This window comes from Atractosteus spatula, chromosome 11 (assembly GCF_055471065.1).
Source record: "Atractosteus spatula isolate fAtrSpa1 chromosome 11, fAtrSpa1.hap1, whole genome shotgun sequence".
NCBI classification, from domain to species: Eukaryota; Metazoa; Chordata; class Actinopteri; order Semionotiformes; family Lepisosteidae; genus Atractosteus; species Atractosteus spatula.
In genome coordinates this window covers 39,891,026-39,909,513 of record NC_142716.1, presented here as the reverse complement: position 1 = coordinate 39,909,513, position 18,488 = coordinate 39,891,026, and the positions used below count along the sequence as shown (strand labels likewise).

The 18,488-nt window shown below is 34.5% G+C and overlaps 1 protein-coding gene across 1 annotated transcript in view; it reads left to right on the top strand.

Annotated features, from left to right (window-relative positions):
• Positions 1 to 18,488, top strand: part of gas7b (growth arrest-specific 7b) — a 117,780-nt gene that overhangs the window by 55,021 nt on the left and 44,271 nt on the right. Inside the window, exons 3-4 of the mRNA XM_088928227.1 lie at positions 13,529 to 13,606; positions 17,032 to 17,117. Of these exons, the coding sequence (XP_088784353.1) occupies positions 13,529 to 13,606; positions 17,032 to 17,117 (164 nt within the window). The remainder of the gene's footprint in view (positions 1 to 13,528; positions 13,607 to 17,031; positions 17,118 to 18,488) is intronic.

Here is an 18,488-nt window from a genome sequence, read left to right as displayed (position 1 = left end):
ATTATTGGTGCTACAGCACAATCCCAATAAATCTGTATTACTAGTGTAAAAAGTAGTCCTTGCTTAATATATGTGCAGGGAGAAAAAACAAATATTTTTAATAATGAGTTACACCTGTCAATGAGTCAGCTGGATTTGTCTAGTGATGGAATAGGTGCTACTGTAAAACACTTTATGTTGGCTGCTTATGTATACAGTATCTAAATATCTTAAATAGAGCTGCTGTTAACATGTTTTTGAAGATCTGATCAATGTAAATTAAAGATTGCTGAATCACAGGCTTGGTTTCTTCTCACCCAAACTAATGTCTATTAATAGCAGTCAACACCGTTGTAATCACGGAAAGCATTAATGAGGCTTTGAGTACATTGTTGATACTCATAAAATATTGTAAAGTAACTTTAGATTGTGGTCGAGATGTCTTAAGACTTTTTGCACAACAGTGTATATGGTTAATTTCCAAATGCAGACAGACACTCCACCTACATTCTAACTATATCATTGCTTTGTACTTTCTGCCATTCTTCTTTATTGAATTAAATTAAACTGTTTGCTCATAGTATGTAAAAGTAGTTATTATGAAGAGAAAAAAATACATCTTAATTCAATTTCATGAATTTCTATCAGTCAATTTTTATTGTTTTTATCATTTAATTTATCATTTCTTATTCTCTAAAAATAAATTGTCTGGATCCTGGCTGTGTCCGATTACAGTATATTAAAGTAAGTCTGTAATGTAACGGCTCTTTTATTCATGATGAAAAACCCTGGTCTTAAATCCTCTTTTTTGCTACCCTGGTGGAAAACAAGATGCACGTGGAGTATCATTTTCTTTCTTGCATGATGTTGCTGTAGGGACACAATCAAGAACATAATTTAAATCTGATGCACATATTTTATGAAGCCTGCTTCAGATTAACCTTAGTTTGCAACCTGTAATGTAACATGTAATTGCATGTTACAAATTGATTCTCATGTATTCTTATTTATTCCAAAGTGTACTGTCACAGTCTTGGTCATAGTATGAATATAGGAGAGTCACAATGAAACAACTTTACTAAATATCATTGTTCCAGACCAAGCATACCATGAATTCAATCTGTTCTGGTAATAAAATACAGTATTTGATGTGATGCTGTATAAGGTTTTAAGGTTTTGTGCAGATTTTCTCGTGTGCAAAGTGGAAATAAAGGCAATAATTTGATTGTGTTTTATTTTTGGTATTATCTGGGCCTCTGGTTTGTTAGAACTGGCCTGTCGAGATTTCAAAACAAGAGCTTTTACATTAATGTTCTTTTTTTGACGTTTTTGCTGATTTCAAAATTAGAAATCAAAAACTTTCCAAGTGAAAATACTCTTACTGACTTTATGCCATAGAGAGGGTTCAGTTTAATAGAGATCTGTAAAAAGAAAACTCCTTACTAATTCCAGCACACAGCCATTTTCATCCAGGAACTGTCAATAATAACAATTTTTTAAAATATATTGCATTGTAATCCTGATCTTAATGGACATGGTTGCCTGACAACCAATCTAAGTGTTCCTATCTAGCACAAGGCTTGTATAACTATAAACAGTAATATGATTTGGGTGTGATTTTGAACTATGGGGTAAACATGATGAAATCGCATACAAGAAACATGTACAGTAGAAAACAAAATTTTAGTTAATGAAGGCTAATTCTTTTGAATGATCTCAGACAGACTTTGTTTCACACAGTGCTATTCACAAGACCCTGAAACTTTCACTGTTGACAAAAAATAGTCAAGAAATGAAACTCAGACTGCCCAGAAGCGATGTTTGTTGCAAAAGCAAGTGCAGTAGATAGATACTTTTTTGATCCCATGGGGGAAATTGCAGAAATCATTTCATTATGAGCCTGTAAGATAGACCTTAGCACATATTGGTCACAATGGATACAGAACTATTTGGAAACATTTGCTGAGAGGTGACAATACACAAAAAAATAACTACAATAGGTAACGGTATTGAAATGATGAGATGATCAAACCTGCAAAAGAGTGCATTTTTTTAAAAGTCCAGATTTGAGCTGCTTTACAATAATCAGCAGGGGTTTTTTGGAAGGCAGACTGCAGAGTCATGTAGAGGTCAGTGCATGATAGCTCCAGTGATGCATGGGAATGTCAGAATTTTAAAATAAACGTACTCTGATGGTCAGATATAAGCAGATTCTGATCGACCAAAAGATTCTGTTGCCTCCAAAACATGTATAGTATGGGAGGGATTCATCTTTCAACATGACAGGGACCTCTAGCATAAAACCACTGTAGTGAGAACCTATTCAGAATGTAAAGAGAAAATTCACAAAGATGTCTTGGCCTTCACAAAGTCCTGAAGTGAACTTCATCAAGACCTACATGTATTCTATTAGGTCAGTCTGTTGTTGGTCAGTCAATCACTATTAACGGGAGGTCTTACGTTCAAACCTTGATTTACATACTGTAAATCATTCAGACTTGGAAAATAATTTGCTATATAAATAATTTCCTGTTTATAAAAACTGCATTTTAGTTTTCCATTTTAATTTGAAACAAATGTATTTATGTACAGTATATTGTGTAACATACAGTATATGATCAGAGACACTATAAACATGGTTCTGTTTTGCACTCTAACTAATCTGACTCAGATGAATAACATTTTAAACAGTTTTATTATTTGTTTCTCCTTAATAAAATTAAAAAAAAGTTTTATGCTGAATAGAAGTGTTAGTATGGAGTACAGAATTGACCGATCTCATGTGGTGTCCACATTTAAGAAAAAAAGCTTTTAGAAAAGGTGGATTTTGGGGTTTGTACTTGCACCAGTATTTTAGATGAGTAATTTCTTCCAAATAGAGAAACCACTAATAGGCAGGTCAGATTGTAGTCCATGGTATCTAAAAGCAAACACTACAGTGTTTTAAAACTTCTGCCACGTTTCCAAAAACAAAGTCTGGCTTTTTTCACAAGTATTTCTGTCCCTCAGCTAAAAAGATCTTCAAATGCTGTTGTTTTTATTTAGCACATATTTTATGTGTGTAAAAGGTCAGTTTGATAAGACTTTCTATTTATTCCGTTGCACTGTTTAATTGCCATGGTTACCAAATGTGCGTGGGTGTATACTGCCCATGTCTGGCAATATGTGAGTTTCTTTTCAGGGTTCCTGTTTATATTACACAAATATGCCACTGCTATGTCTCAAACTTCCTGCTCGGGTATGACTGTGCACAGCAGTACCAATTAAACACCTGGAGGTGCTGACAGAACAGATGCAGCAATTCCAAATGCCCAGGAAGATGACATTTTCCTGTATCTGATACAGATGCAGATTTGAAAGTAGGAGAAATTGCTATAGCATGGACTAGTTTATTTTTCTCTTCTGTGCAAATCACTTTGTGCAGCCAGCAACCCCTTGTGGTCACCACTTTACTGCTGTGTAGTTAAAAATAAGAACAACTAAGAAATACTATTATGATACTGACACATTTTTGTAGGACTGCAAGGGGACTGAAAATGTCGAAAAAGGCCTTGGCATCTGTGATTCAATATATATATGTTTTTTTGTTTTTATTGTATTGAAAAAGAGTTAAAATCCTTAGTGGATACTGTGAAATCATGTATGCTCACTTGCTTACAAAACTACAGAAATTAAGGGATTCCACATACTGTATTGTAGATTGGTTAGGCCTCACAAAATACCATTGTGTACAATCATTTCCACTTTTGGGTTCATAAAATGTGTGAGTAGCACGATAAAAAAGTATAGTGACTACTTGACAAGCCTTTTCAGAACGAATGTCGGAAATTGATTTAGGAATTATTAATTCTGAGTGCTGTTCAAGAATCCTAATGTAAAATGTATACTGTATACATCTTACCTTAAACACATGTAAAGGAAAACAAATCTGAACAATATGCAGATTTGCAAACAAACAGCAATTGTGCTGAATTTGTTGCAGTGGTGACATGCCTTTGGGGAATAATGCAGGTCCTTATAAGCCTACTGTCTTGCTGTGTGACCAAAAAACCACTGTTGTGGCCTACAGATTCTTGATATGATGCCAAATCCTCTGGAGGAGTTAATACTGTAGCTTGTTTGAACACTGTGATCAGGGTGATGGGAATCTGTGAGTGAATGGAAACGATTTCTGATGAGGTTAATTGCTATTTGTAAATTAGTTCGTGTTTATCAACCCACAAAAGGCCCAAAGGTCATGCCCATGGAGAGTACTTGAGATAGCATTACTTTGTGAGGAATTCATTATTACACATTGCTTTCACTCCAAGATCCTTTCAGCAAATATGAGGGAAAACTGAGGGATTCAGTGTTGTGGCTTCTTAATGGTTAGTTTTGTTAAGAAAGGATAGGGATTATGACATTGTATATATTGAAACATACATATGTATTTTTTTGCTGTGATTTAAATAAAATATTTGTCTTAATAGCTGTCCAGGACATGTTACAGATTAGGTGACACCTGAATCAGTTTTTATTTTTTAAAATAAATTAATGTACCCCGCATTTATGTTAAGTGTTTACATAGCAACACAAAGCACCAATCATTTTTTAACCCTACTTATAATATAGACTATGATCACATTTTGATTGAAAAAGCAAGCACATTTCTAAATTGCTGATAAAAAATAAGAAATATCTAATACTCTTAAACAGAACCACAATATTTAGTCCTAAAATTTAATTCTGGATTCTGATATTTTCTGTTTGTAGCTTCACAATATCTTTCTGCCTAGGAAAGTAGATTACATTATTTAGGTAGATCTAATGCTAGCTAGAAAATCATAATTGTAAATAAATACAGTAAATATTGCTATGGTGTTTTGGTATTACAAAAACAGAAGTGAAGAACAAAACAGGGTGAAATTCAAAATCTATGTTCATATTAAATCATTCTCATTGTGATCTAGGGTTGATCATTATAGTGATCATTATTTATTGCTGATTATTGTTGTTGTCATCATCTCCTTAAAAAGAAAAACTAGAAAATTGTAATACTTTCACTTTCAATATGTTTCTAATTAGGGCAAAAAAGACAAAAGTGAGGCAATCATGTACTGTAGTTACCAGAAGGTCTCATAAACCTAGGGTAACAATATGCGTTTCAACATGAGATAGCAGACTTCAGAACCAAGTGGTTCTGAACCACTTTAATACTTACTTTAATACTTTAATACTTTAATACTTACATGAACTGGCTTGTGTTAGAAGGGAAACAAATATTTACCTAATGCTGGAACTTTCATTTTTTATATAAATACACAAAGCTCTAAAGACACTATTTAAGTTGCATATTTCTGTTATATTTTATTGATTCTATAAATTCACATTATTGTTTTAAAATGCTATAAAATCTACAATAATTTTTTTTTCTTTTTTCTTCCAATTGCCTGCCATTCCTTAGGTATTTCCATGCTTGCAGAAATATAATACCTTTTGCTTCACCACTTTTAAATCTTTTTGTAATTGTCAGCTTTTCTTTGACTGCATAATATTTTCTTTTGGTGGTCTTTACTGCAGTCCTTCTTACTTGATAATGAATGGTCAGATCTGAGTATACTGTAATAAGAATCCTGAAGGTATTCCTGTTCTCTTGACTTCCATTTAGTGCTGTACAGTGTGCACAGTAGTTAATAAATGTCACTTGTGTCTATCTGTTGTCTAGAAAGCTAGAAGGGGGGCTTTCAAAAGTTTAAAACTGCTTCCACTGAACCACTGTTCAATAGAAATGTTAAAAAAAACACTTAAAACTAGAGAATCCAACAAGTACATTTAGGCATTCATAACAGACAATGGACTGTGAGACATTTTTAGGTTGTACTGTACATTGAGGACTTACTTTGGACATTATATAATTTGTTTAAAGTTTTCATTTTAGTTAAATTTAAAAAACGAAAAAAGAAAATCTTTACATTTGTATCAAACATAAAAGACTTTTTTTTACAATATGTTACCTTAGAGAATGTGGCTGCAGTACAGATTGACCCTCTTTTACAGGCCTTGTCAGAGGAGGAGGCCAGGGGGTAGTGTTTAATCCCACAGAGGCCACTTTTAATCTTCCCCATCAGTACTTAAGTTTTCCCATGATCTGAAATGTCATCCCTGTGCTGCAATTAACTGCTAAGGTGATTGCAATCAAATTTTTCAATCCACACAAAATACATTTCAAATGTGATGCTCTCCTGAATGTTTTTTTCTTAAACTGATTCCTGTATTTGTTTTCAGAGAACACCACTTTAATCCCTAAAAAATGTATATTCTTAACTGTCCTTGAAATGTTTATCAAAATAGAAAAGTTAATTGTTTTTGCTTTAGAACATAAAGCACAGACTGTCATACAAACAGTGCAACACAAATATTTTTTTAAGTGAACACCAGTACAGTTATCTGAGGAAAGTGCAACCAATGCGATTCATTTAATGACAAATTTTAGAAAATGTACTCTTGTTGGCTTTACTTGAATCAAGATAGCTGTTTTGTTATCATTATAACATAATGAACAGAATTCATTATGTTATAATGATAACAAAACAGCTATTGAACATTCGATCATATTTCATCATTATCATAAATCTTTTATCATATTTCCATAAACAGGTACTGTATATTCACTATTACTGAATAGAGAATACCCCTCTGTCTCCAGCTATTCAACGTGTCCTCAAGCCTGACAGCAGAACTGAGGAATGAGGGATCAAGCCCTAAAAGTGAAACTGACAGTCAAACCTATACTAAATATTTGTGAGAGATTTGTGGAGACCAAAGTACCAGGTTAAAACTCCCCTGTGAACACGAAGAGAATGTGCAGACTTCACAGACTAGCAAGGTCATAATTAAACACCATTATGCTTGTGAGGCAACAGAGCTAACTATGTCACCACTGTCCTACCTGCAGAACAACGTTGCACTCTTCAAAATGAAGCAAGATGTAATAAATTGTGTTCTCATTTCTTAAAATGGGGAGCCTCCTAACATAAAGCCAGCACCAGATTAGATGTGATCATACCAGCCAATCAGATCCATTTCTGCTGCTGTGAGAGGTGAAGATTACAGTTATCCTTCAAGAACCCCAAGTAAGATCCAGTTTTTAAATGTGAAAGGCTTATGTCAGACCAACTCTTTATCTTTGCACAGATATTTGAGGGAGCATGGGAGTCTGCCATCCCTGTACACACATATTTTGTGGAATTGGAGAGGGCTTACGACTGTGTCCCCTGGGGAATCTTGTGGGATGTGCTGCAGGAGTATGAGGTATCAGAGCTACTGATGCGTGCCATCTGGTCACTGTATTTTGAGAGTGACAGTTGTGCCCACAATCCTAGCATTAAGTTGAGCCCATTCAAGGTGGGAGTTGGACGTTGCCAAGGGGGCTTCTTGTCTCCCCTCCTGTATGTGATCGTGGTTTGCACTGTATCCAGGTTTGGGATTTGAGGGTTGCATCTCGGTTGTTTGAGGATGATGTTGTCCTCTTTGTCTCACCTGACTGTGGTCACCGGCATGCACTGGAGAGGTTGCTGCTGAGTGTGACGCAGTCAGGATGAAGTCAGCACATCTGAATCTGAGGTCGTGGTTCTCTCCCAGATAAGAGTGGACAGCTTTCTTCAGGTGAGGGGAGAATAGCTGCCCCATGTAGAGGAGTTTTGTTCACAAGTGAGGGCAGAGGGGACAGTGATCTTAACGGGTAGATCAGTGCAGTAGCTGCAATAATGCTGACATTTTCTTGAACTGTAGTGGTGAAGCAGGAGCTGAGTTTTCAGATGAAGGTCTCATTTTTCCTGTGGATCTACGTCCCCATCCTTACCTATGGTCACAAGCTTTGGGTAATGACTAAAAGAATGACATTGTGGGTCGAAAGTGGCGAAAACAATGTTTTTCCGTAGGGATGCTGGACTTACTTTCCATGACAGGGTGAGGAGCGCAACAGTCCAGGAGGACCTTGGAGTAGAGTTGCTACTCCTATGGATTGAGAGGCGCCAGTTGAGGTGGCTTGGGAATCTAGCACGTATTCCCCTCAGTGGCTCCTGCTTGAGGTCTACTAGGCACAACCAACTGGGAAGAGTGGGAGACCAGAGTAATTATAACTCTTGGTTGGCCTGGGCCTGGGCCCTCAGGAGGAGCTGGAGACTGTTGCTGGGGAATATGTTCTACTCTGCTCAGCCTGTGACCACCACAAGCCTCACAAGGAGTAAAGGTTTAATTTACAGTTTTTAATTTATGTATACAGGTACGTGTTTATTTCGTTTTATTTCACAGTGCTTTGAATGTTCTATGATGTTCTATGGAAGGTGCTGTATAAAATAAAGGTTTCTGTTATAACCTATTAAATGTCGCCTAATGACAATAAACAGATCTCTGACAAAAGGCACATAGTTTACTTTATCCGTTTTCCCAAGACAATATTCCTAGGAAATTGATTATGAAGCCAGTTTTATACATAAATAAGTCTGCAAGTCCCATCTGGATCAAAACACAGTGATAGCAATGCTAAAATAAGATAGGCACTGCTAAAGCTTTAAGCTAAATCTCCAAAATCAGGAAGCCAAAAATTCTTAGGGAGCCAGCCTTCCATTTTTAATTTATTATACAAATGAAAAAAAAATTCTCCAACTTAAACATTATCCAATATTTTCTGCCAATATTGAGATTTCACACCTGCCAAGTTTTAAGAAATGAAATGCCTGTCTTAGATAAATTTAATCTTTGGAATCAGGATGAACATAATGATGAATCAGTTGAGGTAGTTTGAACTTACTTAAATAATTCTAAGTACAAATGTCTGTTTTTTTTGGTAAAGAAGACATTAATTATGAATTTTAAAATAAAGGAGTTATGGTCAGATTTCATTATGCAGTATTATCTCAAGAACATAATATTGCATTAAACAGTATGTTCTTTTTATTGCATAGTTTTATTACATATGGTACATACTGTACACTGATATTGTTATGTATTATTAGAATCAGTTGTTGAATCATGTCTTATACTGTAGAACTTATATAAAGGCCTTGTTATTCCATTTCACACTTTCAAACAAATACAAGTAGCTTTTTAGCTGAGAATCTCAGCTCTCCTTACATGACTCAGAAGATGGGAAACATAGGTTAATGATTCAGGGATAAAGAAAATGTGGAAAAGCCTGTAATAAAAGGATGATGATGAATTATCATTCTCGATGGGTGGCATTCACTCATTATATAGCTTGCCTTTTTATCTAAGCCTTGTGAAACATATAATAAATACCATTTGGAACTCTCCAGCTCGGTAAAGCAGGCTGTTCTTCAATTATACAATGCACTAGTAACACCTTATTTCAAATTTTGTTCATAATTCTGGTTGCCACAATCCAAAAAATATTTCTGCTTTGTAACCAGCCCTGTAATTTCAGTTTAGAACTGAAATTTTCTGTAGAGCTGTAAAATTCTACAGAATTTTACAGAACTCTAAAGTTCTACAGAATTCTACGGAACTGTAAAGTTCTACAGTAGAACTGAAATTACAGTTAAGAACTGAAATTTTCCTAATCTTGAACAAAAAAGACTATGAGCAGAGTGATCTACAGTATCTTTTCTCTCATCTGATCAGTATGCTGTAGTTTTGTGTCTGTGTAGAGTTCGTGTGTACATATTGTTACAAATGGGGGGTTACAAAACTGGTGAAAATCAGGAATTGACGGAGCAGTTTTAGTCAATCAGTGAAATGATTATTCATAACCCCCAACTTGTATGTGATTTCTAACGATATACTGAATTTTGCTTTTGTGAAATGATGGTTTAACAGTATGAAGTATTAAGGTTATCAGTTTATACACCCAGTGTTTCTTATCCAGTTTCTGGAATGTAAAACATATATTTTTTAGAATTTCTGTAGTGTACACTAAGTTGCTATAGAATTAGACACTGATTTTTAATTCAGTATTGGATAAGTCTTCATCAATTATGTTGCATCCTTGTCACTTAATTCTAAATGCTTCAAAATATTTCCAAACATTTTAAACGTCATCCTTGGTGACTGAAATATAAATGCTATACAAATTGTCCTTTCATATACTGTACAGTAGATGGAACATTTTCTATTTTGCATCTACATGAAAGAACGATTTTTTACCACCACAGATATACTTACAGTCCTTCTTTCTGATTGTGCTCAATTTCTGCACTTGTTTGATTTGGTTCCAAGAATCTCTGACACTAAATGCTGGAGTTTTTTTTTACTTCAGAATGTGGCTTTTTATTGTTTAAATGGTTTCTCTGCATATTTGATAAAATTACACTCATTCTTTATACAGTATGAGCATACAGCATTCATTGAGTCTATAGTACTGCTTTTGTTTCTGAGCTGAACAAAAACTCAATGAGCAGTCTAATTTGCATATTTGCATGCTGTAAATATTTAAAAAATGGATATGTGCAGGTGCCAGTGTTTAGGATTTCATGCTGTGATTACTAGGCAGGAACAAAGATAGCCATTTGTTGGTTGCTGAATTATTTTGTTGCATTTCATTATAGGACAATTTATAGATCTCAGAAAACTGAGGACAAAGTATCTATGATACCAGGTGAAGCCAGGTGAAGATAAGGTCAAGTGAAATGATTTGATTAAAAAAAAATCATATTTTCACTGGTGATAGATTGTACAGTATTTCACACCTCAGCCAAGCCCTTTTGACTTGGAACATCTTCAGTTCTTCATTTTATCTTCATTTATGCAAGAATCCTGGGCCACAACATTTTGGAAGAGTGTTCCTGTTTTCATTAATATACATTTTGCAGCTGTCTGATTTGAAACTCTGATCTATTGTAGGCCTTTATAAGCTTTGATATACTGTACTTTAGCTTCAGAAATCAGACTCAACAATGACTTTTCTTGCATGGATATGAGGTAAAAATTCCAAGGCAGTGGGTATTCAGGGAGTTGTGACATTAAGTTAAACTGCCACCTACGCTGATCACAGGCTTTCTGTATTTCATGTGTCACAATATGTTTTGACAACACTGTTTTTGCATGTAATTACAAATAAACAACTTTGAGCAAAACAAACATTTACCTGACCACTAATCTTGTAACTTTACCCATATTAAGTGTCATATTTCCAAAAAGCCTGGGAGACCATCATAAATTCAGAGCATTACTCTGTTACTCTGTTACATCTGAAATACCTTGTAATTTCTGAAACGTGCACTGAAAAGTATGTACAGCATAAAGAAGGTGCTATCTGAAATAGCTTAAATATAGACACACTGCTTACTTTGTGCAAATCCAGTATAGATGTACTGTACAATAGATCTTTTGAAAGTAAATGTAAATGTTTCATCCTTTTATTAATGACTAAATGAGAACTCACATGAAGTGTTTATGATATGGTGAAGTGTTGAAGAAAGACGCATTAAAATAATAAAAAAAAACTTGGAAAAGATTACAGCATAACAGAAAACAAGGAACATCTGCTGCCTATTCCTCTTCTCATCTGTTAGTAAAATCTAGCCAAGGATGTTCAGTCTGCTTCACTTTCATGGGAGATTCACTAGAAAAAATATGGTGAAAATTCTTAATAGAAGGATGTGTTATTATTGGCATAAATATTTTCATATAAGTTGGTGTCACAAACATTGTAGTGGGAAACGTTAGTCTTTAGTGAAGATTTTTTTTTATCTTAAGTAAAAATAAAGCATGCAGAAATGCCATCTTTTGTACACAAATACAATTGGATAATTGCATTTCATTCCAGAATTCTATAAACAATGAATCAAGCTCTCTTTGGACTATTTGCCATTCGGTTCCCAAGATTTTGTTCATCTATGTATAAGGAGAATGCTAAAAATGTAATAAAATATGCAAAATCGACATTTTGCATATTAATGATTTATAGGTGGTTTTCTAATTTAGAGGGCTGTTCCATGATTGACCTCATTCTAGAGTTTGTTAAAACACGAGTGTAAGTGTATTCACATTCACAAAGAAGCATGTTTTCTTGTTCTGCAAGAATTAACAATAAAGAAAACAGCATGAATGCTCTGTTTTATGTTGAAGGGACACTTTAATAAAGTTTTTTAAATTCTGAAAATAATTCAAATGAATAATTCATAACAGTAGTTGATCCATCCAGCAAAACACAGTAAAAAGGATATTTGATAGAAGGAGATTTAAAATTGAAACAATTATAGCAATTTTTGTAGTAGTGTAATGAATATATGGAGTACAATGTCCTCTAATTCACTGGGGTCTTTCAAGTAACCAATTAGATACTCTGTCAGGGTGACTTTAATTACTGTATGTGAGGTAGCTGTGATTGCCCAGTGTTATTGTTCTCAATTTAGACAGTTATTAAATACAGCTGTAAAAATAGTACAACTGTGTTATTACTATTATTATTGTTATTATGCCCCCTTTCATACCAAATGTTTTTTCCAAGCTGCTGCTTAAGTCCTTGAATATGTTTTAAAATATCTACTGTAATTAATGTAATGTTTTAAAGGGAATAAATGAAAGTAGGCCGATTAGGTGAAAAAGCTTGCCTTTCACATCTGAATGCAATGTTCATTTCTGTCTACCATTGAAACCCCATTGTGAATAAAGGAAAGAAAAAAGAACTCAAGGGTAGCACACCAATTAACTGCCTTTCAAGGCCCTTTCCAGCTTCACAGAATACTTTCTATTCTTTTAAAAAATCAATGTCATGTAAGTGGGTGTTATACTTCTTGCAATTTAATGTAAAGGTTCAGAGCACTCTGCTTGTATGTGCATTATTTATAAGAAAAGTAGTGCAAGAGACTAACCTTTCTCCGCTACTGCAGCATATTATAAAAAAACAAGGAAAATAAGCATCTCTTCATAGTAGTCTTTAAGCAAATGTGTACCACTTCAGTCACGGAACCACAATATTAAGTGCTTAGATGCTGTAAAAAATTAAACTTTAGTTTGTTTTTTTTTACATGGGTCAAGCTAGGCTATCTTGGAATATTAATTGTATTAAGTTTACTCAGAGATACAGTATCGATAATGTTAATAAACAGCTTCCCCTGTACTTTATACTATCTATCTCAGACTTTGACTTTGACATTAAAAACAAAACCAAGAGAGAGTTTTTCCTTGCAGGATTTTGTTTGCTGTTTTGTTAAGTAATTGTGATATGACTAAATTAATCTATTAAAAATAAATAATATTAACTACATTACATCTATTCTTGTCCTATGAAAACATTAGTAAAATAGGTTGATAATTGTGCAGTCTTGGCTTGTACTTAAAGACCTCCTATGATGTTAAAATAGAGTCTCACAGAAAACTAGTCTTAACAATACATCTTGACTGTGAAGACTGTGTTGTAGTAGTGGAATTCTATATGTTTGACCTATTTTTCCTTTTTTCTTAAATCTTTTTCTGGGAGCCGGGTTCTGGTCTTCTGACAAGAAGACAGGGGCTTGGATTTAATCTTGTATTCATCCTTCGTGCTGCTTTTCTACGATTCACATTTCAATGGTGAGAACGTGTTTAATTGTTCTCTTTAATCTTGCAGAAACTACATGGGAACGACCATCCAGCACTCCTGGCACTCCAAAAAGCCCACTGTCACAGAAGAACTCTGTACCTGCAGGTATGACCAACGCTGTGTACTTAATCATTTTATTTACTTGTTCCTCTGCTTTTTGAACTCAGAATATCTATGCCTATGGAAAAGGATTCAGTAAAAGAAAGATTCATTAAAAGAAGTTATGTTGTCAAATACCATCACTTCAACACAGCCCTCTTCCTCCGATTAATCTAGTGTGTAGATTTTTTTAAAGCAGTGGCCCCCACCTTGGTACTGGAGTCCTTTGTCCCTCAGAATATTTAAGCGTCATCAGGATTAATACAATTCAGTGTAATGAAATTCAGAAGATCCCTTAGCTGTTTTCAAAGGGCTTTCTTGACAGATTCTTGAGTTTATCTAAAACCATAAAAAGTACAATACTGAGGAGGCCATTCAGTCTATCTAGCCTGTTTCATTGGTAGAGGTTCAGGAGTGCATTCAGCCATGTCTTGAAGGAAGTCAGTATCAGCAAATTAGTTGAGTATCATGTTCCCGACTCCTTAAGTAAAAATGTGGCTCCTGTTGGTTAGACTTAAATATATTTCCTTCTAGAGTCCCAGGTGAAAAAGTGTGTTGTTTTGATCATGTTTCCCTGTTACTATAACTTTTTTATTGAAGGAGAAGATTCTTTTCATGTCTAGTCTCAAATCCTTGGAAACATTCCTTACTGAGGAACAAAAGGCAATAGGAGTGCCCAAGGCATCAGCACATAGCCCATTGCAGGATAACCATTGTGACTTCACATATTCAGTGGTCTATGATGAGAATAGTTATTCTTCGGCAGTGTGACAGTGTCTAAGAGGGAGGAGATTCTTGGTGTGTCCTCCTTTGAAGGTCTCAGATGAGGGTAGATTGGTTGAACTGATAATGTTCCTGCTTCTGGGCTCTTTTCCCCCATGACAGCATAGCTGGGAATTCCACAGAGACAGTGGGATTTCCTGCTTCTAATTTTAGCCAGTTGAATACTGTTTAAACATATATTTGTAAAGGGAGTATATTTTGTTCTGTCCTAAATCTATTTTTGTTGCTTTATAGCAGTATAAATGAAAAATCTGTGACCTCCAATGAACACAAATTTTTAGTTTCCTGTATATGTTGGAGCTCTGTTTTGGAAGTTCTCTTTGAGGCACATTTTCAGATCTTTATGAATTGATGTCCATGTAAAGACACAAAAGCTGACTCGTTGGAGTATACTGTACATTGCCATTTCTCCCTCCATGGCAACTGTGATGTTCAGTGTAACATATGGTAATAAATCACTGTTTCATTGTTTCATTATTTTCATTTCTTTGACAGTTTTTATAATCATGGACTTAACATAAAGTATCTCCTTACACTGCGAACTACTGAATTTATATTTCTGCTGTTTATTTTTATAATGCAATACCTTTATAAAAAAAAGGTACCCCACCTTTCCACTGAATTTGTCTACTTCTGACATAGAATGTCCACCAGCATCTTAGTCGTCAAAACCCTCTTTTCAAATGCACTAGGGGTGAGATTTGGCTGGTAGACGAGAGCTATTATGATGGCTGCCAACTTGCTTTATTTGAAAAGATAATGGGATTTATCATTACCCTGATATTGCTATGCATGCTACTCTTCATCCAGGATCTTGAAAAAGAAATTAGATGGTATCCCATGGGAATTCTGGCACGCAAAAAGAGGACTGCTGCAGAAATATGTTGAAGTTCTCTGTAAAGTCAGAGCAGATAGTGTTATTTATTCATTTTTACTTCATGTGTCTCCAATAAAATAAAAACTGAAAATGTACTTTAGAGATCATCAGTTCTCATTTCAGCTCACAGTGAAGATGGAAGACGGTAAATATATTTTACAGTGGGAAAAGATTAGCATCTGAAATATTTTTGATGAACAAATAAGGGAAGACACAGATAGCACATTTTTAATAACAATAGAGGAGGAATAGCAACAGAACTAATCACTCTAGAAAATATGCAGTCTATATTATTGTCATCCAAGTACTAAAACAGAAAATATTTTATTCAATTTTCCAGTGTCGTTTTGGTTAATTGGTGGTAAAGAAAACTGGTTTTCTCTAACTAAAGATTGACCAAAGTGAATTTTGAAGATTTGATTTCATGTCTCCAAAAAATAACAATCAGAAAACTAATTTCTAAATCAGAGTTCCAAACACATAGCCACTACTGTTGCTTCATTATCATCATCATTGTTAATTTTGTTACTGTTAGAAGCATAGTCAGTGATGTTGGATATTTTTTAACTGTTTTAGAACGGAATGAAGCAATTCTTAAATGCACTTTCGGTAGGTTGTGGTTATAATAAAATTCATCTTTACTGATTTCATTGTGTTTAAATAATTGTACTGTACAGTACATGCATTAATGAGGCAAAAGAACTTCTAACGGTAAATTGGCAGACTCAGTGCTTCTCATTAATTTTGCTGATTTATTATGCATCTAATTTACTCATGTATTTTTGTGATACACAATGAATACTGTATATGCAAAAACGAAAAACATTTTGGGAAGTGTTCATATGGAAATGCATACTGAATGGATGACCCTGATAATTTGGATGTTTTGAATCTTATGCTGAATATGATATAAATATTTATAACTTTTGAGATTGAAATGTGTGCCAGTGAATACTCAACAGCTTTCATTTTTGCCTAGGGATTTCTCCATAGGGAAATTCTTTTTGAAAGATTATAAGGCCTAAATGATCCAAATAAGCTAAGAGTTTACAGTGCTTACTTAATGCAATAATATGATGCTAAGCTTTCTAAGAGCTCAAACAGCTAAAGATTTTTCCAAGTCCAGTTTAAGAAAAAATAACTTTTTCTTAACTTTCCTTCAGGCCGTGTTTGAATGTAGGGTGATGGTTAGTATTGCTGCCTTGCAGTGCTGGGACTATTGGTTCAGTTCTGGAACACATAAGAAATTATGCATGTAAGAAACAAAGTAATAGAAACTAGATTTAAATACTGTATATATATGTAATAATGAGCAATAACACACCTAAGAATTCAAAGTTTAGATGCCTGGAAATAACTTGTTGATGTTAGCACCACCCTCCCTAATTGAAAATGCCTTTCTCTAGTAATACATTTTTATGATGATTCTGTTGGTCTGCAGCCTTTACTTATTATAACTGGTTGGTAAAGAGTTGGAATTATGGCAACACGTCTTATTCAACCGTGCTTCAAGGATAAAAAAAAAACATTTATCACATGGCACACTGGTACATATACTAAGCATAATATTTAAGTTTTGTTTGCTCAAGCTTTGATGCCAAAGAACATTGGTCATTACAGCAATACTACCTCTCTCTAGCTTCCCACTGAGGCTTATATGCCATTTTAGGTTTCCTATTTATACTGTTCAGCAGCTTCCATTACAAAGTGGCCTTCCCAAGCCCCTGCCATTCATCTTTTCAGGGTTCTTTTCATTTTTTATCCTTTGCAGTTAATGGATACCACACAACGGGAAGTCCCATCCACCAGTTAGATCAGCCACATGTGTCATTAAGGAAAGGCAGCAGTGACCAACAGGTAGGATGATCAAAGTGTTTAATGAGGAACATTCTGCTACTATTCATGTGGCAGAGGGTTCTAGGTGCTTTGCTTCTATTTCAAAAGAGTAAACTACAATGTACTTTAATTCTGTCCTTAATACTATATGCTGCTGCTTTCTGTCTACTGTGCGTAATATTTTGTTGTACTTTTAGCTTCCTAAAAAACTACTGAAGTGTATTTACTGTAACTGCATCTATAAGCACACAAAAAAATTGATTCTTTCCATTTTGTTTTCTTTTTTAAAGTTGTTTAAGTAGTTGTCTGCTATACTTGGATATATAACGGCATGCATTCATGATAATTAATAACCTTATACAGTGTATTTATACCTCATACCTTTTGTTAAGTCACTGAAATTGTCTAAAAAGTGGCAATAAAATGCAAATCTAATTTTGTTTCTCTTAAAAATCAAGCACACTATAGGAAAGATTAAAATCTGGCATCCTTTTTGTCTGTCATAGTTAAAAGATATTTTAACATGATTCTGGAACAGCACTACTCTGTTTTGATGGCAGTGCTTAGAAAGTTTTCATCACTGATGTTCCATTTTAAACTAAAGTGATCTCCACTGTATAATGTCAGTCCTACTCATTATGTAGTTGACCTTTAAATAAAAAGGCATGTTGTTTTGTCTTTTTCTTCATTTCTACCATCTCTGAAAGCATCTTCTCGTGCTGTTTAGTTCAGGGCCTTAACCAAGGAAAATTTCAGGGCTGTTTCTTCTTTGTTACTATGTACTAGTATACTATGTTCCATTGCAGAACTGCCTACCAATTACATTTAAAATGAAATGTGAGGAGCTCCGGCTTCCATTTATATAGAGAATTATATCAAAACAAGGTATAAAGAATATTAAGTATAAGAGCAGTTTATTACAAGATTAGCATTACTGTATATTTATTTTCAAACCTTTTTCATCACTATAATTACAGTTAAATAAGTTAGTTAACTGATATAATGCTTGTAATTCAGGCAACATTTGATTCTGAATTACCGTGGATCATGTGCACAGCACTCCAAGCAGGCTCTAGAGTAATGTCACCATTAAAGGTGAAAGATAATAACATGCCTGGAGCTGTCCTTGGAGATAAACCCCCACCCGATTTGGGAAGCAAATCATATGATGTAACCGAGGAGCTGTTTTCAAGAAATTTGCTATCCTTTGCAAAAGCAGACAAATGCATTCTCTTCCAGTGCTCTATCTTGGTTTCAAATCATAATTAATGTAGGAGTAATCACAGGCAGTTACATACACAGAACCCTGCCTAGATTGCTTAGGTTTTCCTTTTTTTTTTCCAGAGGGAAAGGAGGTGTGGTAAATGCCGTGGAGATAAATCCTTCTTGCCT